Source organism: Gasterosteus aculeatus, unplaced genomic scaffold (genome assembly GCF_964276395.1).
Source record: "Gasterosteus aculeatus unplaced genomic scaffold, fGasAcu3.hap1.1 HAP1_SCAFFOLD_39, whole genome shotgun sequence".
Taxonomy (NCBI): domain Eukaryota; kingdom Metazoa; phylum Chordata; class Actinopteri; order Perciformes; family Gasterosteidae; genus Gasterosteus; species Gasterosteus aculeatus.
Genome location: NW_027554896.1, coordinates 78,147 through 104,399, shown reverse-complemented (window position 1 = coordinate 104,399; position 26,253 = coordinate 78,147). Strand labels below are relative to the sequence as shown.

Here is a 26,253-nt window from a genome sequence, read left to right as displayed (position 1 = left end):
CCCATGAATCCTTTAAACTATATAATGGTTAATATAAAACAGAAGGAGGTTTGCTTGGAATTGAACGCAGATGTGATGTGAATCCAGACGGGCTCGAGGCAGCAGCACAAATTCACCTCCTATTCCAACAGGGCTTCCACTGTTGAGGTCTAAAAAGCTGGATTTGTATGTCATCCTGCTGTGTGTGTGAGTGAGCGCAGGGAGGGAAGCTGCCTCCCTGTTTCTATAGAAACCAGTATTGTGTGATGGAACGCAGCGTTTGTGATGCGTAACCATGTGTGTGCTGTTCCATGTTGAAGTCCGGTCCTTCCTGGTCGTTTCAGGGCTGCTGTTGTTGTGGTGGTGTGTGATGATGATCAATGACAGAAGCTGGCGGAATTACAGTTTGTGTTCTACATTCAGTCACATCTTACTGTGTGCAAGCAGGCTGCTTTACTGGCTGTTCTTACCCACAATCCTTTGCACAGCAGGTATATGAGCCAGAGGGTTCAAGGTGCCATTTGATGAGGAAGTAGAACACTGCATGTAACAACATGTCCTTTGTGATTTGGCAGGCGGCTTCAGACTGATACGTGGGGAAGTTGTTCCGCCCCAACAGGTTCAACCTGATCATCAAAGTGGAGTGAAGAATAAAAACACTCTCAGCTCAGACTCTGTTGTCTTAGTGGATGTTTTTATTCAATATAAACTCTTCACTACATTTGTTACAAAGGTTTCTGCTTCATCACGTGTTCCCTACTAGTCTACATGTAGAAGAAGACCAGGTGACAAAGAGGGGCGTGCACGGGTCCTCTGAACCATCTGGTCCAACAACAGCATCCAGTCTGTTGTCATAGCAACTCTTTACAAGGTGAAAGGATCGTTCCACAGATGCTGGTTTAGATCCTGAAAGACTCTTGTTGAGCCGTGAGGAGGATTCTGTTCACGAGGACCTTTGACCCTGTTAACAGCTCAGACTGAGAATCAGTCAACCAGTCAGACTTTGGACTTGACGTGAGGACCCACCCTCTGTGATAAAAGATAAGAAGCTGATAAGAAGTCACTTCACTCCGTCTGATGGAAGCTGAAGTGAAGCACGGAGCTCCTTTTCTAACCCGGACCTACTGAGGACAGAAGAGAGCTGCTCACTGAGGAAGTTCATGTCTACAAGCTCAGTAAGTGCAGCTGTGATTGGTTGAATGACATCATTGATGCTTGTGAAGGTGTGATGGTTTAAAGCTGGGAAACAAGATGGCGCCTGTGTGAGCAGGCAGAGAGAAGCTGCTGTTAGTCTGAATGATGACGCTGTGATGAAGAAGAGGAGCTCAGTCTGATCTGGGGTCTGTGAGGACTGTTACTGATGAGGAGGGGAAGGTAGCAGACGGAGGGGCACTAGGACCCAGCAGGGACCACAGAGCTCACCTGGGCCTTTGTTCCTGAAACACACCTGAGAGACGCTCTGTTTGTCTCACCTGCTGCTTCAGTCCTTTAAGTCCACAAAGCTTCATGTTCATTTCTTCATCTGCTTTAAACACATTTAGTCACTTTTTATTGTTTGACTGTGTTTGTTTTCTTTAGTCTTCAGTTTTTCTCTCATTGATCAGCAGGTTGTAGTCAACCTTTTACTAACTGATCACATGGTGAACCACCATCACATCAATAGAAAGCTTTCCCATGTTACCATGGTAACCACAGTGTTTCCCATCAGGGCAGCTACATGTCCCCTAACTGGTCTGTGTTTTACTGACTTCTGGACTCTGAAGGAGATCAAGAGGAGAAACAGCACAGCTCCATCTGCTGGATGAAGAGTGATAACATTCATCTTGAAAAACACTACGTTGAAAGGATGAGCATTTAAAATGACGTCTCTTGACATGTTAACAGGGTTTAAAGAAGGTAAAAGACAGTTTGTCTTTCTCCAGAAGTCTAAACTTTAACAGAAGACAATAACACAAAGTGTCCCATGAGAGTTTTAGTGTTGAGGTGAATGAGCTCTGTGTGTTTGTCCTGATGAAGATAATAATGTGTGAGCTCTCCCAGCAGGTTGTTGTGAAGGTGTGAAGGTGTGGACTCTGCTATGAATCAGGCTGAGGACCCAGATGACGGAGTCCCTCCCTCTGAAGCCCCTCTGTGTGGGGAACATGACAGCCAGACCAAAGCTCAGAGGTGAGAGGACCATCTCCAACTGTCCTCCACTCCTCTCCATGTCCCAACGTCTCTGACTCACTGACTCTGCTTCTATGTGTGTGACCAGGACCCATCAGAGACCCGGACCTGGACCTGGACCCAGCTGTGTGTCCATGAAGAGTAACCGGTCTATGGAGCCTCCTCCATTCTTCAAAGACGTTCGTCCCTCTGTTGATGCAAGGTGAGGGTCTCAGGCTGATGATGAGGTGTTTCTACCAGACTCTCTGGTGGAGGTTCTGGATTTCTTGCTCCAGGGCCCTTCAGCAGTGTCCAGTGAGGGAGGGAGAGCTCCATGGAGGACTTGGTGAGACCTGTTGGGACTAAACCAAACTGACTGGTGAAGAAAACAGTGAGCTGAAAGACTGAGCTGTTGATTCTCAGCAGGACCAGCAGGACCAGTAGACCTAAACCACTACAGGGAGTCATGTGGTCCACATCCAGACCTCACGTCATGGACTTTTACCTTATTTTGGTCTCTGTGAGGACGGACACCATGTGAGCTGATGCTTCATGATTAGATGATGATGTGATGATGTAATCTCAGTGTTTCTTTCAGTTCACATCAGCAGAGAGGAAAGTCTCCTGAACCCAGATGTTTGTCCATGAAGAGTGATCATTCTATTGGTCGTCTGTTTAACTTCAAAGATGGACGCCGTTCTTATGACACAGAGTAAGTAGGGCCCTATAAAATCTGTCTCATTTTTTCTCAAATTCCGGTTTAATTTTTCCCACAATTCTTTTTGTTTTTTAATTTTTTAGAATTCGGTTTTTAACATTTTACGCAGAGAAAATGAATTAAAAACTGAAATGTAGACAATATATTCAGTTAAAACTGAAAACGTCCATACATAGAACCTTATTTCAGGCCAAAACATGCTGCATGATAAAGACATGGCAATATCTTTTCTTTTGTGTCCAAACAGAACAGTCATTCAAAAAAAATTTGTTGGTTCAGATTTGTTGGTTTAAATTAAACAAAATACATGACTGAACAAAAAATGCCGTTAGTTCTTTGTAAGATCAAACTAAGTAAGAATAGTCCTGTCAATATCTACTAACAAAGGTGCATAACAATTGCAACAGCCCGTGCAGTAAACAATAAAACATTTTGGAAATTCAACTTAACTTTGGTGGAAATATCAAAAACATTGTAAACTTCAATTCCAAGTGCAACTCGGAGCCTTAGCTTGCACAAACTCCTTGCTGATGAGGAAGCGCACCCATCTTCTCTTTCTAGCAGGCAGATCTCATCCATGTCACAATGGAGAATGATTTGCAGAGCTGCCAGGTCTCACCCACCAGCGTGATGACATGGCAGAGGCAGGTTACATGTACGCTGTTGGGCAACACTCCTCTCAGAGCCTCCTGTATTCCTTCAGACAGTGAGCAGCATTATCAGTCACCACGGCCCAGACGTCATCACGCTCACATTGTTGTGATTGACAGAGAATAGAATGGCTTTGGAAGTATTCGCATCTGTCCATGAAGACAACATCAATCAGAAAGTACTGTTGTCCAACGCCTACGATGAAAGATAGAAAATAATAATAACCATGATTAGTATTGTGTCACAACAAAAGGGTGAGATACAGCTAGACATAGACAGACGCTTTATTTGCTTTAATTCTTAATTCCCGATGTGAGAGTAGCTTTAATGTTGTGATCAATACATTTAATACATACATGTGTAACCAGGATCCATCAGAGACCAGGACCTGGAGCTGGACCTGATCCTGAACCTGGTCTGCAATCTGGACCTGACCCCAAATGTGTGTCCATGAAGAGTGATCAGTCTATTGGTCGATGGATTACCTTCAAAGGTGGATGCCGTTCTTATGACCCAGAGTAAGTTCTTAAACAGATGAAAAATCATCCTCAGTTTTGAATTACAGAAATGTTTGTTCATTGTTTAAAGTGTTGTTTCCATGACGATCCATCATGACAAAACTCATTATCTTCATCTAACTCCAGGGTGTCAAACTCATCTTAGGTTTGGGTCAGATACTGTCCACTTTGATCTCAAGTGGGCCGGACCAGTATGATCTTAGGCAATGGTCCGGTCGACGGGGGCCGTCATTTCCAAGCGGGCGCTGCTGCCTGGAGGAACGCTGTGGTCTAAAAGGTCTAACACAGGGGAGCCCACACTTTATCAGCTCGCAAGCTACTTGTCATTCAACGCTTCAATCCAAGTCATGGCGATCGCCCGAATAATAACAACGAGCAGCAGCGGTAACCAAGGGAACAACAGCGCTGCAGACCGGGAGCACAAAACGAATCCATGTAAAGAAACAAGCAACAATAAGTTACTGCAGACGTTCTTGGTCATTACCTCACTCCATGACTTGCACTGATGCATGCGTGGTGACCTGACGTGGTTCTTTCTTCAATGTTAGGTGATCTACCAGCACTGCGTTGGTGAAGGACCAGGGGCCTCATTTATAAACGTTGCGTACGCACAAAAGAAGGCGTATGCCGCTCTCTACGCAATAATTGGTTTTTATAAAAAGCAAACTTGACGGAAAAATGTCCTTCACACAAGCTCGGACCCACGCGTACGCACAAAAACGGGTGAAATGAGAACCGTCGGCAAACGCAAGAAACACGTAAACGTGTGTGAAAGTGTGTAAAACTAGACTGTTGTAAAAGAAATGACAATACTGCCTCTCATTAATAACACGAACACCCGATTGATCGATCTGCAGCGTAAAACAAACAGAAATACAAATTAACACATTTTCAAAAAGAAAAGTGAAATATGTTCTGCAATAATATCGGCATGTTATTAAATTCATCCTCTAAACACAGCTGTTGCTTGTCAGATGCAATCAGATGGACGGTAATAAAATGCCATGATGCCGTCACAATGCGTAATAATGCTGATGGCTGATCTCGCGCTCTTAGAAGACATGGCACATGGAAGGATTGGCGCTGTAGTGCAGCGCACCATCGGCCTGTTTAAGGGCAGATGGCGCTGCCTCGACTGCACTGGAGGAGGTTGTTGTTTACTCTTGAAAAGGTGTGAAACATCGTGCTGCATGTGCTGTGCTACATAATGTGGCACAGCTTCCAAACGCGCCTCGACCCCCTGACGCCGATGTTGGCCCAGACCCTGTCCCCGATCCCCAATCACTGCCGCCAGTCTCTCATCAGGAGGGGACAGCTCCGGTGTCCCCTTTCCCCCCCATGGAGACACACTTTGGCGATGGCGCACTAAACGCTTTTTTGCATCCACTTTGATGTCAGACCAGTTTTTCTTTATTTGGGTCCGAGGTCGTGAGGCTGCAGCGTTGCTCTGCAACCTTTTGCCACTCAGGTGCCTTGTTGGCATCAGTGATGTCCGACCTGTGTCCTCCAAAGAGCATCTTACTTCTCCTTTCAACCTCCCAATGATCATTTCCACTGAAGCCGCAAAAGCGGCGCTGCCTTTAGAAGTGATTATGATTTATTAAGGGAAAACTGCGTAGGTTGTTTTATAAGTCTGAATATTTCTGTGCGTACGCACGTCCTACGTTTCATCCGTACGCCACTTCTGGAGCAAATCCTACGCAAGCTTTTATAAATGAGGCCCCTGGTCCCCCTGGTCCCCCTGGTCTAACACTTGCGCTCACTCACAGACTGCGATCCCCAGTGGACTCATTAGGAATAGCAGCTACTTTTATAGAAAAGCAATTTGTGTCTTTCTGTAATTCTCACAATAGTAAAATCATCCAGCGGGCTGCACTGGACCCACAAGCAGACCAGATTTGGCCCTTGGGCCTTAAGTTAGACACCCATCATCTAACTGGTCTGTGTGTGTTTAAGTGTGAATCATTGACTGTAAACATCCTCAAATGTGAACACAATGTGAGCTAGTTCCTCCAAATCAGGATCAGCATAGGTCACATCTGGAGACAGCTGCAGGTTTCTGGAGACGACTGGGACTGAACATGTGATTAGAATAAACTCAGTGCTCTGTGGACCAGCTGATGTGGTCTCTGGACTCCATGCAGAGGTTTGGACAAAGAATTGTCAGTAGACTCTGTCAAAAGGCATCATCAGTAGACTCTGTGAAAAGGTCCAAAGACTAGTTTCAGAAGATCTAAGGAGACTTCTAGAGGTCAGGGGACGGACTAAAGAGGTTTGGAGGAGTTTCATAGGACTTTGTACCAGATGCAGAGGTCTGCAGACGTTGTTTTTATGACCCACAGTAAGAACTAAAACCAGATGAAACTGATGACTAACTGTTACTCAACTAATAAACTGTCCATCATCGATAATCTTCAGCATCTGGTTTCCATCATGATCAATCATGACAGAAGCCAGTTGTATTGGTGTTGATGGTCCAAACACCATGTGAGCTGATGGTTCATGTTCCTCCACAGAGAGGACCAGGAGAGCTCAGAGGCTCCCACAGGTCCGTCTGCCCAGCAGCATCAAACACACCTGGACTCCATCTTCATGGTGTGTACATGTACAACTACTTTAACATCTCTCAGGTCAACATCATCTCCATGCTGCACTTTGTAGACCAGAGGATTGTCCGTCTGTCCAACATGGACCTGATGGTGGCTTCCATGTTCTAGTTGGTGTCATTCATAGAATGTTCTGTTCCAGCTGCTGGAGGAGAACATCCTCACTTTTGTGAAGAACGAGCTGAAGAAGATCCAGAAGGTTGTGAGTTCAGATTACCCAGAATGCTTAGAGAAGGAGGATGAGGAGGAGCTGGATGAAGAGCAGAGGAGGAGCAGAGAGGCCTTTGTGAAGATCTCAGTGCACTTTCTGAGGAGAATGAAGCAGGAGGAGCTGGCTGAGCGTCTGCAGAGCAGTAAGAGGATTTCTCTACAGACTTACAATGCTGATACATGAGACCTTCACTAATGTCTCCAGAGATGGACAGAATATATTCATAGTCATTCTCTGAGGAAAGGACATGTTGAAATCTATTCTTTGACTCATTGATCTTCTTTGTTGTCTTCATTCAGGACTTCTTATTGCAGTTTGTCAGCGTGAACTCAAATCCAACCTGAAGAAGAAGTTCCAGTGTGTGTTTGAGGGGATCGCTAAAGCAGGAAACCCAACCCTTCTGAATGAGATCTACACAGAGCTCTACATCACAGAGGGAGGGACTGCAGAGGTCAATAAAGAACATGAGGTCAGACAGATTGAAACAGCATCCAGGAAACCAGCCAGACCAGAAACAACCATCAGACAAGAAGACCTCCTCAAAGCCTCAGCTGGAGGAGAGGAACCAATCAGAACAGTGATGACTAAGGGAGTGGCTGGCATTGGGAAAACAGTCTTAACACAGAAGTTCACTCTGGACTGGGCTGAAGACAAAGACCACCAGGACATACAGTTCACATTTCCATTCACCTTCAGAGAGCTGAATGTGCTGAGAGAGAAGAAGTTCAGCTTGGTGGAACTTGTTCATCACTTCTTCAGTAAAACCAGAGCAGCAGGAATCTGCAGGTTTGAAGAGTTCCAGGTTGTGTTCATCTTTGACGGTCTGGATGAGTGTCGACTTCCTCTGGACTTCCACAACAATGAGATCCTGACTGATGTCACAGAGTCGGCCTCAGTGGATGTGCTCCTCACAAACCTCATCAGGGGGAAGCTGCTTCCCTCTGCTCGCCTCTGGATAACCACACGACCTGCAGCAGCCAATCAGATCCCTCCTGAGTGTGTTGGCATGGTGACAGAAGTCAGAGGGTTCACTGACCCCCAGAAGGAGGAGTACTTCAGGAAGAGGTTCAGAGATGAGGAGCAGGCCAGCAGGATCATCTCTCACATCAAGACCTCACGAAGCCTCCACATCATGTGCCACATCCCAGTCTTCTGCTGGATCACTGCTACAGTTCTGGAGGACGTGTTGAATACCAGAGAGGGAGGAGAGCTGCCCAAGACCCTGACTGAGATGTACATCCACTTCCTGGTGGTTCAGTCCAAAGTGAAGAAGGTCAAGTACGATGGAGGAGCTGAGACGGATCCACACTGGAGTCCAGAGAGCAGGAAGATGATCGAGTCTCTGGGAAAACTGGCCTTCGATCAGTTGCAGAAAGGCAACCTGATCTTCTATGAATCCGACCTGACAGAGTGTGGCATCGATATCAGAGCAGCCTCAGTGTACTCAGGAGTGTTCACTCAGATCTTTAGAGAGGAGAGAGGACTGTACCAGGACAATGTGTTCTGCTTCGTCCATCTGAGTGTTCAGGAGTTTCTCGCTGCTCTTCATGTCCATCTGACCTTCTTCAGCTCTGGTGTCAATCTGCTGTCAGAAGAACAAAAAAACTCCCTGGTGTCTAAAGTCTTTAGAGTCAAACCTGAACCAAAGCATCTCTACCAGAGTGCTGTTGACAAGGCCTTACAGAGTCCTAATGGACACCTGGACTTGTTCCTCCGCTTCCTCCTGGGTCTTTCCCTGGAGACTAATCAGACTCTCCTACGAGGTCTGCTGACACAGACAGGAAGTCGCTCACAGACCAATCAGAGAACAGTCCAGTACATCAAGAAGAAGATCAGTAAGAATGTGTCTCCAGAGAAAAGCATCAATCTGTTCCACTGTCTGAATGAACTGAATGATGGTTCTCTAGTGGAGGAGATCCAACAGTCCCTTACATCAGGACGTCTCTCTACAGAAGAACTGTCTCCTGCTCAGTGGTCAGCTCTGGTCTTCATCTTACTGTCATCAGAAGAAGATCTGGAGGTGTTTGACCTGAAGAAATACTCTGCTTCAGAGGAGGCTCTTCTGAGGCTGCTGCCAGTGGTCAAAGCCTCCAACAAAGTTCTGTAAGTACAGAGAGAGTTAGATTCCTACATCAGAACTTAAACATGCTGCCATCTTTTATACTTACTGCTTCTTCTTCATCCCTCTCTTCAGACTGAGTGGTTGTAACCTCTCAGAGAGAAGCTGTGACGCTCTGTCCTTAGTTCTCAGCTCCCAGTCCTCTAGTCTGAGAGAGCTGGATCTGAGTAGCAACCACCTGCAGGATTCAGGAGTGAAGCTGCTGTCTGCTGGATTGAAGAGTCCACACTGTGAACTGGAGACGCTCAGGTCAGGATCCAATTAATGTCCACTTGGTGTCTTTATTTACAGCCATGCTACATGGAATTGAAACACAATGTTCATTCACAATAAAACATAACAGTGTCATCCTATTAATCTTCTTATTTATGCTACGTGATAATATCACTAATTGAGGAAAATGGGTTTGTCTTCAATGATTTAAATGTGTGTCTAAACTATCAGCTCCCTTCTTAAAATTATTTGTTTAAGATTTCAGGTTTCATAAAAATCTTTTTCACCAGGAAATAAACCAGAACTTTGTAAACAGAGGAAGTAATCTCAGGGACAAAACTTTGGCCCTTTTGTGAATGTATGTTTGTTTCCCTGACATTACAAGAACCTTTTAGACAAAACAAATTCAGTAGCTTAAAAAATAGACAGTCTGAAACACAATGTTCCTTCACAAAAAAACATCACAGGTACATCCTGTTGTTCCTCTCAAGCTTTGTTATGTTTTGTTTTGATGTATTTAATGGATGAAAAGGATAATAGAGTAGGAAAAGAGACTCAATACTTTTTTGTCTGATGGTTGTTTATTTGTCATTCAGGATGTAAAAAACACAAGATCACACAAAAAAGATTAATTTCTCATTAACACTCACTTTGTTCTCTCTCTTCATCTTTCTTTAAAATAAGTCAAATAGAGGATAGAGAAGCCTAATTCTGTATTTAGGTCTAATAAACAACATTAACTATCCCTGCCTCATCCTGATATTGATACTACAGTACTTACTATAAATTGTTCCTCTTGTTTAATATGGAGCTAAATACATTTTCTTTGGTCCTACTGATTTTATTTTAGTTCAAATACATCAAAGAAGATTTCATTTCATAACAATAATGTTATCTTTCTTCTTGTTGATTGTTCTCTCTTCAGACTGGATGGCTGTAACCTCTCAGAGAGAAGCTGTGACACTCTGTCCTCAGTTCTCAGCTCCCAGTCCTCTAGTCTGAGAGAGCTGGATCTGAGTAACAACCACCTGCAGGATTCAGGAGTGAAGCTGCTGTCTGCTGGATTGAAGAGTCCACACTGCACACTGGAGACTCTCAGGTATGAAGAGGCCTGCTGCAGTCACATACCATGAGTGTGTTAAAGGAGGTAGAGCTGGAAACCTTTTCTCTGTCAAACTCTCAGCCTGGTTAATGTGACACACCAAGCTGACCTCAAACTACCAGAGACTCATCAAACTGTTTGTGTCCCACATCAGACCTTAAATACAGACAGAGTAGATAGGGAACATTAGCCTTAATGAGCCTAATCAATGATGTTGATTCATTTATTCGTAGTTTTTAACCATTCACATCACATCCTCACAGACCAGGGACATTTAGTAACACACACCCATAGAACACAAATTATTACTACCTGGATATATAAATATAGCTATATCCCTACTTGCAAAATTCCCCAGACATGATTATAACATGAGCATATGGTGGACAATAAGAAACATTTTGATGAAAGGCTATTGGACGGTTAGTTGCTCGTCATCTGCCCCCAGTGTGTGTTGTCCTATTAATTAACAGTAACAACAATCAAACAGACAGCATGTTGGTTAATAAACAACAAAAAGAAACAATCTGTTCAAAGCGTCTTGAAGGATCATCACAGTAGGAATGTAGCACACATGGACAGACGTGAGGCGTGCGTTAGTTTTTAAGAAGTGCTTTATTCCTCCGTTAGAACAGGTAAGAAGTGCGCATCAGATACACAGGTACACTTTAGCTCACTATTTTCCTTCTTTCCTTACTTCTCCCAAGCGTGCAAAATCATCTCCCGCTTGACTCCTAAAACAATGACCCCTTTGGTGACCTCAGTGCTTGTTTGAGCATAACTCATTCTCACTTACCAACAGATTTACAGAGTATCTCTTCGCAAAAGAACATATGCTAGTTTAATGAACAAATAATTAGAAAATCAAATACATAAATAATGGAATATAGGTGGGTCTCCATTTACTGTAGCATCTCAACACTGTGGACTCCACACTGTCCCTTTCAAAATGAATGTTGAACCAACATTGGCTCTAAAGAGGAAGTTCTCAGGAAATTTATCTGCTGCCGTCCTTCATGTGTTAAAGCCTTCAAAAGTCTGCAAGTATTTGTTTAGCATAGAAGTCCTATTTTAGTCCTATTTTCTCCATTAGTATATTCTGTCAAAGTTCAGTGCATCTGGAGCTTGGACGCTACGTCCTGACTCCCGTATTCGTTTAAAAGGAGTTTGTCTTACTGCTGAATTGTGTAGCGAGCTAAATACGCACAAGGAGAGCAGAACCGCGTCTATGATGGTCTCACTGTGCAGCATCTGCAGAACATCTGTCTGAGTATCAGCAGGAGAAGGTGCTGCTGAGAGAGTGATTCTGATATTTATATTTCATAAAGCTTTGCCTCCATGTTGGATTTCCCTCTTTACAGCTTCCACCATGGATAGCGTGCTCATCGATTGTCACCAAGTGACTGCGGCTGACATGTTGAATTACATCATCTCCATGACGACGATATTTGACCGGATCACTACGGTCTCAATGTTGGGCATTTAGCTAGCTAACGTTAGCTCGGCTAGCTCGTAGGGAACGTTACCTCATCTGTGAAGAGCAAGCTAACATCGGCCGAGTTAACGGCACAACTTCCATCACACCACCATTCTCCCTGAGCTTCACTTTCACTTTAGAGGATTCACGTCTTAGGATTCAGTTTTAGCGAGTTGTTAGAGCAGTGTCAGGATCTCCGATCCCCCCGAGTTGGCTGATAAGAAGGATCGCAACACGTTGATCAATTAAAGTCAAAAAGTTAACATTTATTTATCCTGTTTGCTTGCAAGCAGGAGGTCCAACACACCAGCACGTATCTCAGCGCTCGGCGTAATGACGTCTCCGAGCATTAAAAACGCTGAGTTTTTATACACATGTGGAGGACATTCTCCGTGCCAGTTACGAGAAGCTGCAAAGCAGGTTGAGATAAGAACCCAGGTGAAGCTGAGGGTAGCATTACATTACATTACATGTCATTTAGCGGACGTTTTTATCCAAAGCGACGTACAATAAGTGCATAGTGTGCGTAGCACACACACACACACACACACACACACACACACACACACAAGATCCTCCTCAGTGGCCGGTGCAAATTATAATTAATTGACATAAAGTAAAAACATGGATCCGGAACTTTCGTACCGAATAAGATATGTACAGAAGTCCTTTGTTTTGAAGAGTCTATGAGCTCGAGTTCACCGTCCTCCCTTCTCAGGACACAGCTAACGAAACAAACTAACATTTTGTATCATGCTGCTTATTGCGCGTCAGGGTCAAAGACACTAGAGACACGGCTTTAGCACAAAACATTGTTATAATATATTTTATCAGTACATGCATCTCACAATTCCCCCTTCTGATCTCTTCAGAGATCACCCCAGCTGTTGGAGAACGTCTCCTGGATCAGCCTCCTCATCTTGCCTCCTTTCCAGGCCAATAATGGGATCGTGTCTTGTCCTTTCTTTTTTTCTTTTTGCTAAACTAAAGCGGAGAATTGAGAAAGATAGAACAGAGGAGAGGATAGTTATACACTTATTCTTGGTCTTCTTGGTTGTAGACAATCGACACAGATCACCATGCTCTGGGTGTCTGTCAGTCAACTACTGTTAAGGTTTCGGAAGCTCTCGAGGGAGGACTCAATCCTTTGTTCTCGTCCCGGCCGGAAACGAGGACACGAATGAGTCAATTCGTTTAAATTCAAAAATCAAAAGTTATTTAATAACTGAACAACGTAATAGGGATTACAATTACAAAGTGAAATACTAAGCGAACAGTGGAATATTTCGCGAAATAGAGAATCCTCTGAGCAAGTCTGAAGTGACTTATCAACGCGGCTGCAGGAGAAGTTCTAACAGTCTTTTCCCCGCCATGGTCCTTTGAAACCTCTTGAGGTGTGTCTTCTTTGGTGCATTTGAATGTCATTGGCCTCTTCTCCAAAGGGTCACCTCCTCCATTGTCCCCTTCACGTCGAGGTGTGAAGCTGCAGCTGTAACCTGAAACCTCTCTGTCCTAGCTGTCCCTCAAATTCCAATGCACTCAATGTAGATACAGTGGCTTTATGCCTCAATGAGTGAACCCAACAAAGCATACATCGTTTAAGTCTTCATCTTATAACTAGTATACTTTCATTACAACAACCCATCATTAATGATCACCGTTCATCACACTTCATCATAAGATCTAAGACAGTTCATGTGGTTCCATTCTCAAGACATTTGCCTCAGTTGGCTGCCTCGCAATAAGTTGTTCATTTTATTACCTGACAGGAGAAAAAACTCCCAAAAAACCCTCCTTGGGGATAAAATTGGGAGAAATCCATAAAGAACGGCAATTGGCATCCGTCCCCAGGTTTTAACATCACATTGTAACAGAATGTTAATGTGTGCAGTGTGTATATGATTTAAATGACTATGAATTGTGTTTGATTGAAATTGCATTCACTTCATCTAACATGTTAATGTAATAACTAATATCTAACATCACACAAACTATAATTCTAACACTAAACATTATTACACGTACTATAATTTCCTGACTAGGGGTGCACTTCTGGCTTAAATCCCTAACAATTCCCTCCTTGCTCACAGTTCACTGTGAGCATCCCTCAAAGACAGAAAAATTATCATACAGTCACATCCGTCAACAGTGATTGTCCCTCATCATCTACTCGCTACCGATTTCCCTGTATGCTAGTCTCACTAAACACAATATCGATCAATCCCTGCAGGAATCCAAGGATGCAGGAGATGCAGCTTCATCCGTAGTGGACTAGATCATGACTGTAACACAAGAAGGGTTAACGCAGACAGGAATGCACTTTTCCGTTGTGCTATAATACTGACAAACCCGTTGGTGAGAGGATTGTCGTCGCCTTAGTTGTCTGCCAGCTGCTGGTTCGAGCTGTCAGTCCAGCCAGTGCTTTGGACACCGATCCGTCAGACGCTGTATTATTGGGAATGAAAGTACAACAGGCAGATCCAAACATTCTACAGACTCCTCCCTTCTCTGCCAAGATCATGTCCAGTGCCATTCTATTTCGCCATGCCATCAAACTAGTCTTATCCAACTGCTCGTGGAGCCCTGTCTTGGCATCCCGGGTGAAATTTATGAATCGCTGCTGGTTGTAGTATATGTAATTAATCCAGTCTACATTTTTATTGATTGTCACCCACCAGAAGAAAAAGGATTCTATGCCGCTCGCAATTTGATTCCTGGCTTTAAACTCATCAGGCACCCCTCTGGGCACCCCAATGGCATCTAAGTACACATGACTATCAAATGAGCCCGCAGGACTAGTGGATCTCTTCGCTCTCCTGGCGACGTGAGGATGTGGTGAAATCAAGTCTTGAAATGTGGTCTCCTTCACTGGAAAGACATAGAATGGCATGATAAGCTGCACTAATGCACAAGTACCCGTCCAATTAGCTGGCAGCGTTGGATAAATAACCTTAGTTCCACACCACCACCAGAGGTCAGCTCTGGGAATCGTCTGATTCAACACACTTGAATATCGAGTGACATTAGCAAACTGAACTGTGGTACAGTTTACTCCTGCAATGTCACCTACTTTTATCCCTCCCGTTATCTCTGATACTATGCAATCAAATGTACCATCTGGAACCATAAATTGAGGTGGCGTGCTCAAGGTAGCTGGCGGATAATCCCATTGGAACTCTAGACAAGTATGGTGGACAGGCTGAGTCTGCAGGACAAAGAGCTCCAGTATACATTTGAATATAGGACTTATTGGTCTGAATCTGGAACGTACAGGAGTGGGCATAGGCCTAGGTTGAGAACACACTATACAATCTGTACTGTGCATGTTTGTGGCAGTATACTGTACCCATTGGAGCCGTAGATTAGACTCCGAGAATCCAGTTTCCCGTCTTACCACACCCTCCCAAGAAGTGTCAGCTTCAGCTCCAACCTGATCAGCAGTGGATTCCTGTTTGTTAGCAGAGGGTTTAACAACAATCTTAAACAACCCTTGTGGGCTTTCAATATCGTATGTCCCTCCTTTCAACACGTATAGTCCACTGTCCCCCAATTCTGGATTTTTCAATGTGATTATTAGTGAATTGCACAACCCTCCCCCACATTTAGCCAAATCTGGATACCGGTTTTTCCGCATCGTTAAACGGGTTTGCAGCCCAGGTTTAGGACCAGTTTTAGATGACTTCATCTACCAGTGTGTGCGAACTTCCATTCTGCCTCCTCGCAGTCACAGCCGTACTGCTCCACTGGCTTACCAAACCTGACTCCTGGTCCACATCGGTTGGTGGTGGAACACAAGTATTGGTCCGACCTCCAAAACCTGAGGTCTCGGACTCCGCAGGCTGCAATATCACAATAATCAAATTGAACAGATGCAGATATATTTTCCTTGAATGTCAACGTGAGAGCAATTGCTGGTTGGATGTTAGGTGGTAAGGAAACATCTTGTCGACTGGGATGGGATAGATCACTTACAGACGTCATGTCATCGTCACCTGTGTGAACAGCTGCACTTCCCCGAGCTGAACTTGAACCCCCTACTACCAACTGATACTTACGCTGTGGGCGAGACATTTTCTGCTGCTTTGTTCCCTCCTGTGTCTTTTGGCTCTGAATTAACTTGCCTGGTATTTAATCGGGTCTCCGCAAGGGTTTGGCTTGGTGCCTTAGCAGGTGCACAATGTGTGAGATGATGCCAAGTGGCTCCCGCTTTACCTTTCACCTTTACCGAGTGTGACGTTGCCAATACTACCTCCCAAGGACCGGTCCACCTTGGATCACTCCACTTGCGTTTATGGGCCTTAATCCACACCCAGCTTCCTGGCGGTATGACTGGAACCTGCTTCCCTTGGCTGGCGGCTGTCTCTGCGTTCGTCACCTTCGTCTCCTTCCTAGCTACTTCTGCACAGTCATGACCACCCTCAGTAGGTGGCAATCCAGATGTCATATTCACACCTTCTGATGTGAAAGAGAGATGGGGCTGGGTCAATATACCAGATATCCTAGCCCCTCTCATAGCTGTCAGAGTGAAAGCTTGTGTGTCTAGATAAGCTACAACACCGTGGTCTGTGTGGACCTTCAAAGGATGACACATTACCAAGTATGCAGTCTTCTGTACCGCTCGAGCTATTGCGGCCAAATGTCTGGTGCAGCCTACTTGTCCTAGTTCTATGGGATCTAATTTAGAACTGTGATAAGCCAAAACCGCTCTCCCCTCCTTCTGTCCAAATGTTTCCCCGTGAATGTGTCTAATGCTGCTTAGTTTTATCTTGGTGATGCTTGGTCATTGCAACCGAATAGCCGCTCTGAATTCAAAATCCTCAAGTTCTGTTACTGTAATATCGTTGGCGTATGTTTGTTTGAACATTCTTATCATATGTGTTTATCAAGTGTCCCAGCAGTTCCCGTTCCTTCTCTAATCTGGAAATTGTGTGCCACATTAGCTCAGTGTTTGTGGATTCCTTCGTTGTATGTGTGTGCCTATACTTCTCCTCCTTGATGTTCCTCTGTTGGAACATCTGTTGTTGTCAGCGGTTTGGTCAGATGACACGTAGCTGTCATCCTAGACGTGTGATTAAGCTTCACGCTCCCTCCTTGAACCTCGGATCACCTCAGTTCCTGTGAGCAGACTACTCTGCTAACCGGAGGTCCCATTAGGACAAGATTCCCCAATCGGCTGTTGAATAGAGAAGCACAAGTGGTGCAGCTATGTGTGTGCGTGTGTGTAGGTGTGTCTAGATGTGCGTGTGAGTGTGTGTGTGTGCGTGTGTGTGTGTTCTCCCAATTCATGTTGCTCTTTCTTCTGGTTTACCAAACTCTTCAAGCAAACAAGTTCTACCATCTAGTGTGTGCATATTTAAACATAACTGGAACTCAACCTTTTACCCACTTATTTCCCAGGTTTAGCTATTTCTTTTAATGTGGAGTAATTGTATCATCTGTGTGTCTCATCAGTCCTTGTGCCTGTGAATGAGAAGAGCAATGTCATTACACATTCGTTCCAGGAAGAAAAGTCATGTTGAATCTTCCTGCGTTGGCCATCGTCTGCTGTTATCCGTAAAATGCCACTTGAGTAGCTAAACTCTAACATCTAGTGTTTTCCTAAAAACATTCCAATCAATTCGTGAGTTGTTTCATTGATAGAAAGACTGATTGTTCTTCTTAACACCTTAAATCAATGTCATCTACACATCTCTGTTGTTTAGAATCTTATGATTGTGTTTTCACTGCATGCAATAATGTTCCCAAATCGGCAGATACTCTAGTTATATTCTGTTCTCCCCCAGTCCCTCATGTTGAGGTAGGTGTAAAAGCATCCCTTCACATAGCCTTTGGTGATGCTAATCAACCCCAGGCCACCTCCTGGCTTATCTAACAACGTCGTAAAACTCCCACAACGCCGTTTCTACTGGGTGTCGTTGCCGATCTGGACCGTCTCGCATTGGAGTCGCCTGTTCCTACTGAAAAGCAAAACATAGTTAACAATTGCCATGCACATGTATTCGAGGAAAAATGTGTCAGTAAATTTATCCTAGTGAAATAATTCCCCCCATACCAACCGTGTGTGATTCTTAAATGACTCTTAGATGACATACAACCTGTGGATGGATTTTATGGCTCCGACACTTCCCCAGGATTCCTCCTCTTATCAGTTGTTGTTTTAGGGAGGTCTGCTCACTCCCTCCTCGACCATGAGTCGCCATCACCTTTCAACCTCTGCATCCCCTCTGGAATCTATCCTCGTCCCTAATTCACTCCCATCTCAGCATCTGCCTATTGTTTCTCCTACTGGGAGCTAAACTCCCAACAAAGTCATCATTTGTCCTGACACCTGATGTTCACCTGATGGTGGAAGGAGTTCCCTAATGAACATAATAAACACACATACCTACCTACTACTACAACTGAAGAATTAGCACCTGGATGATACTCATAAATGTTGTTTTCTTAGAAGGAGAAATCCCTTCTTTGTTCTTGCTGTTCTGGTTCTGTTCCCTCTTGTTCAAATTCACTTCCTGCAAGTCACTTTGGATTAGAGCCTCAGCTGAATGAAGAATGTGATGCGTTGACGTAAAGAATCCCTCTGCATATCTTTATCTGCTCCTAGAGTATTTACACACTGTTTTGAAAAATTGCCTTTCTCAAACGGCCTTGTTTCCAACCGATTTGAGGAGCCATTCATATATAGAAATTTGGAATCTTTGACATAACTGATTATTGACCCCCATAGTCAACTCATGAAAAATTAACACCAATATTGCCTTCGCGTCCCCGTTCAATGATCTCTTTGAGTTTTTGCTTGTAGGTCTCACCCTCATGGTGTATGACTGTTCCATGTCTTCATCAACTAATTGACCAACCCAGTTATCTTTGTTCATTCTAACCTCGAAGCAATCTGCTCATTCCAAGTATACACAAAAATGTTACCTCACATTCTCACCTTCACAGTCAATTTCTTCTCCTTTTACCTTCAGCCTGTTTGCTCGGTCATGATGACCTTTGAAAACCTATGCATTACTGCATAACTCTTCAACCTGTTTTCCCATTTTTACCACTTCCCCATTAAAATAAACCATTCGATGGCCTCACTGAAGGCCTCCATCATTATAGTCAATTTGCTGACCTTTGTGACCACTTTCACAAGTGGTCGAGCATTTGCAGTATCAGTCTCTAAAACTTCAATCAATGTATCAGAATGTGAACCTCAAACCCCGGTGATATCAACAAAAGTTCTCCAAACCCTTCAGGGTCATAAAACAACAATGAAGAGTGTGAGTCCCTCGATCCCAAATAGTACCAGGAGATAATAAATCCACTTAGCATCAGACCCATCTGTTCCAGACCCCCCTCTTGTGTTAATCTCCACTTTTATTGCTCTTCAGCCCAACAGCAAAGCAGAGGGTGGGAGACGTGTCTGTTACCTGCAAACACAAACTCAGCTCATGCTTAGTTTGATCCAATCTATTCATTCATTACTGATAGATCACCAACCTCTCGTGGTTAGCGTATCCAAATGTAAGGGTGTACTACTTGTTGAACATTACAGGATGACCGTCTGTAACAAACTTTCATATTTCGTGATCTGGTGCTATAAATGTTCCTTTGATCAGACATTTGCTTCAATCATCAAGATACTGTATCAAGTGTATCGTGCACTATACACTCAATAGCAGCACTCAACAATTTACCGCCCATCTCTGAATTCAGGAGAAAACTCAAAAAACTACAAACATTAATCAAAAAAATTGACAATATATACAACAACTCTCCTAATTCCTTATCACCTTCATTCCTCATTTAAATCTTACACAACCTTGTATCTTAATTTTCAATGACTGATTTCCTCTTTTTAAAATCAATCTTCCCTACGGGTTTAAGTCTAGTTTCAGCTGACACTCTCAGCAGTGTATAATCTCTAGTCTCCTCTACCTGGAATGTGAGTCGTAAACCGTAGAGACTGAGGGTGCTTATCTGAGCTGTTGGAAAGCAGCGGGGGTCGGTGTGTCACCAGTTAGTTGTTTAGGGCTCGTCTGCTTTGTCTCCATCAAAGCAAGTGGCATCTGTTGCTGTGGTCACCACATATGGGGAGGTGGAGGCTGGGGTGTGCCCAACCTCTGGTTCTGCCTGGACTGCAGTGGGTTGGAAAACCTTCCTGGAGGAGCATTTGACCGTGTGTTCCCTTCATATTTCACTGGACACGTTCTCGACCAATGTCCCACCTGCCCACATATAAAACACACATCAACCCCATACCCTCCTTGGTAGTATCCACTCCCTCGGTTAGGTTCACGGCCTCTGTCTCTCCCTCTGTACTGTGATGGTTGCTGGTATCCTCTCAATTGGTTTCTCACTGCTGGACCTACGGTTGGATATGTGGCTTCTGGAGGAACAGGGCATTGAGGTTGTTCATCTCTCACCGACAGTTGTTTCCTGACTCTCTGTTTTTTCGTTGCTTCTGCATCTGCTGCTGCCAGTTGGATCTTCAGGAGTCGATGCGTCATCGTCCCCAGTTCTTCTTGCCTCCTTGTCTCCGCAGCTCTCTGTATTTTGTAAAAGTGGGTTAGATGGTCTCTCCATGTGCTTTCATCCATGTCGTCCAGTCCCACTACTCCCTCCAACGCTGTTTGAACAGCCTGGGGCAAGCCTTGCTGCACAGTGTGTCGCCAGGTTACTGCAGTAGATTTGTTATTGTCGTGTCTTTCTCTTGTGGTCAAATGCCATTCTGTTTCTGCTCTCCTCAGATATTGAGACATGTCTTCACCTTGTTTCATACTCAGACCCATCAGGATGGACATGCTTGGCTTTGTAGGCCAGATGTTTCGCATTGTGGCCCAAAATACTCCTCTGACCTTATCAAATGGAGCCTCATCCTCTTGGTTGGTGGTTCCCGCTCTTGCTTCTAAGGCTCTTAGGTTGACTGTTCCCTCTAGACGGGCTATTAAGGCTCTCATATCTCCAAGTGCCAACTTATCACCTATTGTGTATTTTTCAAAGAGCCGGATCCATGGGTTAGCTCCTTCTCCCAATGGCGGCAGTCCCTTTTCCAGCGCTTCCATGTCCCGATGACTCCAGGGCACAAACTCGCTCTGACCGTTGGCTTTTCTCAGTAGTGGGCACTGTGGGACAGGGGAGGCTGCAGGTGGCTCATTTCTTATAGGGAGAATATAGTCTGCACAGTGGTTTGGAGCCTTCTTCACCAGGATACAATGTCTATTGTGATGACGTCCTCCATCAGCAACCTCTCCTTCTTTGTCGTTGTTTGGATGGGTCCTCTGCACGTATATTTTGATAGACAGGAGTCCTGAAGTAATATACAGCTCCTCTGCGGCCTCCTGGTATTCACTTGGTGTTTTACGGCCATGTTCACAGCTACCTGCTTCCTCCTCTCTGGCCCTGACAAGCAGTTCCTGAGTCATAAGCGCAGCCATCATGCAACCTGGAATACTCTAAACAACCGCTATGCTGTCCCTTCTGTCCTAGGTGTTACTCTGTCACTAACTGTAAGAAAAACCCAAACTAAGTCACCCCTAGCAGCTGTCCGAGGAAATGTCAAATTGAACTATCGACCAGAATCGATACAGTAAAACAAATAACCAAATCTAAAAAGTAAGGAGGACAATTTACAACATCAAATCAGTTCAATAACTGCTGTGTAATTTACTAAACTATCTTGTTAGACCACTAGGTTAAATCAACTTATCAGTACCTCTAACCTCAAAATCAAATCAATCACGGAACTGTAAAAATTAGTATAATCAATGATCCACGCCAAAGACTATGATTACAATTAAACAGAGGAAAAAGAGAAAGAATTAACTATATCTCAAATCAAAACTCAATCTTCATTCAAAATTCAAAAGTCTAAAAATTAAACTTCAATAAAGTTAATCTTGATGTCTAAAAATGAATTACTCCAAATTATTAATCAAGGTTACAAAATTAATCAAAGTTATGATGATACAGTCAAACTGCCGGCAATATTAATCAGGAAGTATAGCAGAAGCACTCCCCCACAAATGTCGCCAGAGATTATACCACAATATAAACAATGATCCACCCCCAACCCAGAGACAATGCAATGACAGTCAATCCGGTTTCAGCTAAACATTGGAGATCGAAATCAAACAATTCACAACAGCTTCTCAAAAGCACCACATCAAAATTAAATCAACCTCCAATTCCAATCCAAAATCGATGCAGAACTATAGTACAAACCAAATTCAACGTAACATTACAGCACTTTAATGTTTCAAATAAACGTCAACACCAATCCAGATATCCGTCAAGTTGTCGTATCAATCTTTGCACTGTCCTATTAAGCAAAGGCAAATGTGCATCAAAGTCAACGTCCGAACACGGCAAGTGAAGAAATTGAACTCCCCCTCTTGTAATTCCCTCTTACACCCACCAGATGGCACACTCAGGGGCTTTCCCCTCACGATGTGCACTTACTCCAACCACATGAGGCGCTGTTCAGCCGATAGCTGAAGATCGAACACAGAACTACCAAAGAGGAAATGCCTCGACGCTTCCGGTCATGGATCGTAAAACGCCGTGTGCCGGCGTAGCGAAGAACAATGGGCTCAAGCTAACTGCTAACCCACAACGTGGTCAAGCTATCAGCACCCCGCAAGCCCCGCTATTACCCCAGTGGAATTACCAATGAGACCCCGTTAGCCGCTAGCAAGGCAGCCCACGTGGTCCGGGTTGGACTACTCACCAACACCTTAATATGCTACGGTTTTACAACCCGACGCCGGAGATGATCAGTCTCCAGTTCGGATTCTATACATATATATACACTGTTAAACAATCACATACACATAGTAAAACATAATTTGGAACATCCATACATCAATCAAGCACATGCACCCCGCAACTCAAACACTCACGCACCACGTACTAACACTCACTCACACTCACACCAGCATTCAGATGTATATACACTATCATTTACACTAAAGCGCATATCCGCCACCCACCCCCTTCTAGACAACCTATATACCTAATTCATAGGATTTCTAGGGAGTGGAAAATGTTAAGCAGATCTTACCAGTCGATGCTGGATTTCTCCTTTACTATAACCTCCACCAGTCGCCGCTGGATTATAACTTTACCAGTCGATGCTGGATTATCACTTTACCAGTCGATGCTGGATTATCACTTTACCAGTCGATGCTGGATTATCACTTTACCAGTCGATGCTGGATTATCCCGTATGCCAATCCCGTAGAGCAAGCTCCCCCCCCCCAATCTATTAAATCCTGCAATACCTAATTGTGAAGGACTTTATGCACAGAGAGGGGAAATGAAGAGAAGAGTCTTCCCTAAAGACGCCGTAATTATTGTGGGAAACCTAGTGGACAACATGCGCATCGTCACACCTCATGCGAACCCCCTAACCAATCCCATACGGGTCTACTTGTATGATTTTATCCTGCTGGTCTTTATGTCTCAGCAGACCAGTTCGCCGCCTGGATTTTTCTAACGCTCTAAGTGTGTACCTGAACGCACCAAACGCGCGTGTTTGGAATTTCTAAAAGCCGGCTCCCATTCGCATTCACTTTGCAAAAGTATGCCCCCACTGTCATTCAATATCAGCTTATTATATTCACCCAAGTCATTAATGTACTAGCCTTTAGTCTTTAGCATCTAAGGCCTTGCCTCATGGCCGACTGCCAGCACCACTCTAAGTCTTCCTAAACCTACCTATCACAGAATTCATGAAAAAGGTGGTTTTACCTTGTTTGTACCCGTGGTACTTGCAGTCAAACCTCTCAGCAACGCCTTCCCCCAACGAGAGCCCCACGTTGGGCGCCAACTGTTAAGGTTTCGGAAGCTCTCGAGGGAGGACTCAATCCTTTGTTCTCGTCCCGGCCGGAAACGAGGACACGAATGAGTCAATTCGTTTAAATTCAAAAATCAAAAGTTATTTAATAACTGAACAACGTAATAGGGATTACAATTACAAAGTGAAATACTAAGCGAACAGTGGAATATTTCGCGAAATAGAGAATCCTCTGAGCAAGTCTGAAGTGACTTATCAACGCGGCTGCAGGAGAAGTTCTAACAGTCTTTTCCCCGCCATGGTCCTTTGAAACCTCTTGAGGTGTGTCTTCTTTGGTGCATTTGAATGTCATTGGCCTCTTCTCCAAAGGGTCACCTCCTCCATTGTCCCCTTCACGTCGAGGTGTGAAGCTGCAGCTGTAACCTGAAACCTCTCTGTCCTAGCTGTCCCTCAAATTCCAATGCACTCAATGTAGATACAGTGGCTTTATGCCTCAATGAGTGAACCCAACAAAGCATACATCGTTTAAGTTTTCATCTTATAACTAGTACACTTTAATTACAACAACCCATCACTAATGATCACCGTTCATCACACTTCATCATAAGATCTAAGACAGTTCATGTGGTTCCATTCTCAAGACATTTGCCTCAGTTGGCTGCCTCGCAATAAGTTGTTCATTTTATTACCTGACAGGAGAAAAAACTCCCAAAAAACCCTCCTTGGGGATAAAATTGGGAGAAATCCATAAAGAACGGCAATTGGCATCCGTCCCCAGGTTTTAACATCACATTGTAACAGAATGTTAATGTGTGCAGTGTGTATATGATTTAAATGACTATGAATTGTGTTTGATTGAAATTGCATTCACTTCATCTAACATGTTAATGTAATAACTAATATCTAACATCACACAAACTATAATTCTAACACTAAACATTATTACACGTACTATAATTTCCTGACTAGGGGTGCACTTCTGGCTTAAATCCCTAACACTGCCCGTTGAGAGTGCGTTTGGGGACCTCCGGTGCCCGTTGCCGCCTCTTTCTCCTGATCCTTCAGGACGTCCTGGAGAGTGCGAGCAGGTTCCTCTGCGGTGGCGCACTGGCTCCAGTGGTACCAGGTATCACCTTTCCCTCTCAGCCTCACTGCATGTGAGGATCTCTCCTCCCCCTGGTATGGTCCGGTCCACCGCGGCTCCGACCACTTCCTCTTAATGACCCTAAGGAGGACCCAGGCTTCCGTGTGGGGGTTGTGGGCGTTCTGATCTCCCGTTTTGTCTCACACCTGGTCTGCAAAATCTGAAACGAGAGCTCGTACATCGTTATACGACATGCATACTCACCTGGTGGAGCTTCCGGGTTGGGCCTAAGCTTCAGGCCGGCACTGGGTCCAGGGAACTGTCTCTCGGTGGTCAGTTCGTACCCTGATTTACTGAGCTTCTAAGGACCATTAACAGATTTTAGCCAATTTTTGTTTGTGCCCCACATGAGCCATCCCATGTGCCTCCTGTAAACACTTGTTTCTGATGCCCGGCGGCATTACTGGGCGACCATCAGGGGACCTCCAGAGGCCTCCAACCTCTGTAGCCCCTCTTTGCTTCCACACCGTTTTCTCCTGAGGACACGCCCCCTTTTGGACTTCCTTAATTTGTTCCTCGTTAAGTTGTGGCCCCAACTGTCCCTCATCTTCTGCACTTACCATTTGGAGCCCAATTTGGTAACCTGCAGCCTGTTTTGCAGCTTGGTCCGCTGCCTGGTTTCCCTTGGCCACCATACTGTTGGAGTTCTCAAGTCTCGTGGCTGCACCACCCACTGACCATTTGTTTGTCCATTGTCATTGCAATGCAGAACCGTTCCATCCATTTTGGGTTTTTTGCAGTTGTTGTTGTAGTACCGTGAGTGACAGCATGGGGTCTGCCCTGCTCGGGGGTGTGTCACTGAGAGGCATCTGCCTCATAGCCCCAGTCCTCCAGTGTGGGGTACTGTCCTCCAGGGGGCGGTGCAGCATGTGCGTTGGGAGCCCATGCTTCCTGGGGTGGGACACCTCTACCCCTCCCCTGTCTTCTTTTACCAGGACACTCCTTAACCTGGTGCCAACAACCTCTTCCCCATCTGCGTCTGCCTCTTCCTCCTCCCCCTGCATATGGACCTCCTCAACACGCTCCTCCCCAGCAGTTACCTCCATAGCCTCCCCTGTAACCACCCCCTTGGGCTGTCCCATACGACGTCTCCTCCCATGGTGGGAGTGGATACAAATCAGGGGCGTTACCTCCAGCTGGGGCAGCCTGTGCAACCATCTATCGCTCGTCTTTCCCTTTCTGCTCCTTGTCGCTCACTTCCTGTCTTACTTTGGCGAGCTGGAGCTTCAGCAGTCGAGCCTGCAGCTCCTTTAACTGTTTATCTTCCCCTTTCGCTTCTTCTGTCGCGTCTTGTAAATGGTGTAACAAATGTCTCTCCCACACAGCAGAGTCACTACCTGGCAGGTCTGTGTTAGTCATCATTTTAGCTTTCACACTCTCTGGTACGCCCTCCAGTACCGCCTGTCTAAACCATTCCCTGTGCACTCCCGCAGTGCCTGGGTGACGACCTGTGTGTTTCACCCATGTTTCCTTACATTCGTCCAAATAAGCGCGCAGTGTTTTTCCCCAAAACAAATTTCTTTCCTGCTGCGCTGAATTGGTTTTCATGTTTATTTCTATTTGTTCTAATAATTTTTCATCATAT

General features: G+C 44.7%; 1 protein-coding gene and 1 long non-coding RNA gene across 8 annotated transcripts in view; one reads left to right on the top strand and one right to left on the bottom strand.

Moving 5' to 3' along the window:
• Nucleotides 1-1,006: 1,006 nt before the first annotated feature.
• Nucleotides 1,007-26,253, top strand: part of LOC144394272 (protein NLRC3-like) — a 78,646-nt gene continuing 53,399 nt past the window's right edge. For 2 of the 7 annotated variants that reach the window (XM_078098033.1, XM_078098035.1), the window contains exon 1: nt 1,050-1,154. Coding sequence is in view for 3 of the 7 variants with exons in the window: in XM_078098038.1 (XP_077954164.1) it covers nt 2,057-2,145; nt 2,234-2,347; nt 2,723-2,836; nt 3,862-4,011; nt 6,528-6,606; nt 6,760-6,970; nt 7,128-8,931; nt 9,023-9,196; nt 10,086-10,259 (2,909 nt within the window). In the remaining 4 variants the exon portion in view is untranslated. Of the gene's footprint in view, nt 1,155-2,019; nt 2,146-2,233; nt 2,348-2,722; nt 2,837-3,861; nt 4,012-6,527; nt 6,607-6,759; nt 6,971-7,127; nt 8,932-9,022; nt 9,197-10,085; nt 10,260-26,253 lie in introns of all 7 variants that reach the window. The other 5 variants (XM_078098038.1, XM_078098042.1, XM_078098041.1 and 2 more) reach the window with 5 other exon arrangements.
• LOC144394277 (uncharacterized) lies at nt 12,939-23,321 on the bottom strand. Its single transcript, XR_013456948.1, has 2 exons — nt 16,334-23,321; nt 12,939-16,194 (listed from the first exon to the last, which is right to left on the bottom strand). It is a non-coding gene; the product is annotated as an uncharacterized LOC144394277 (long non-coding RNA).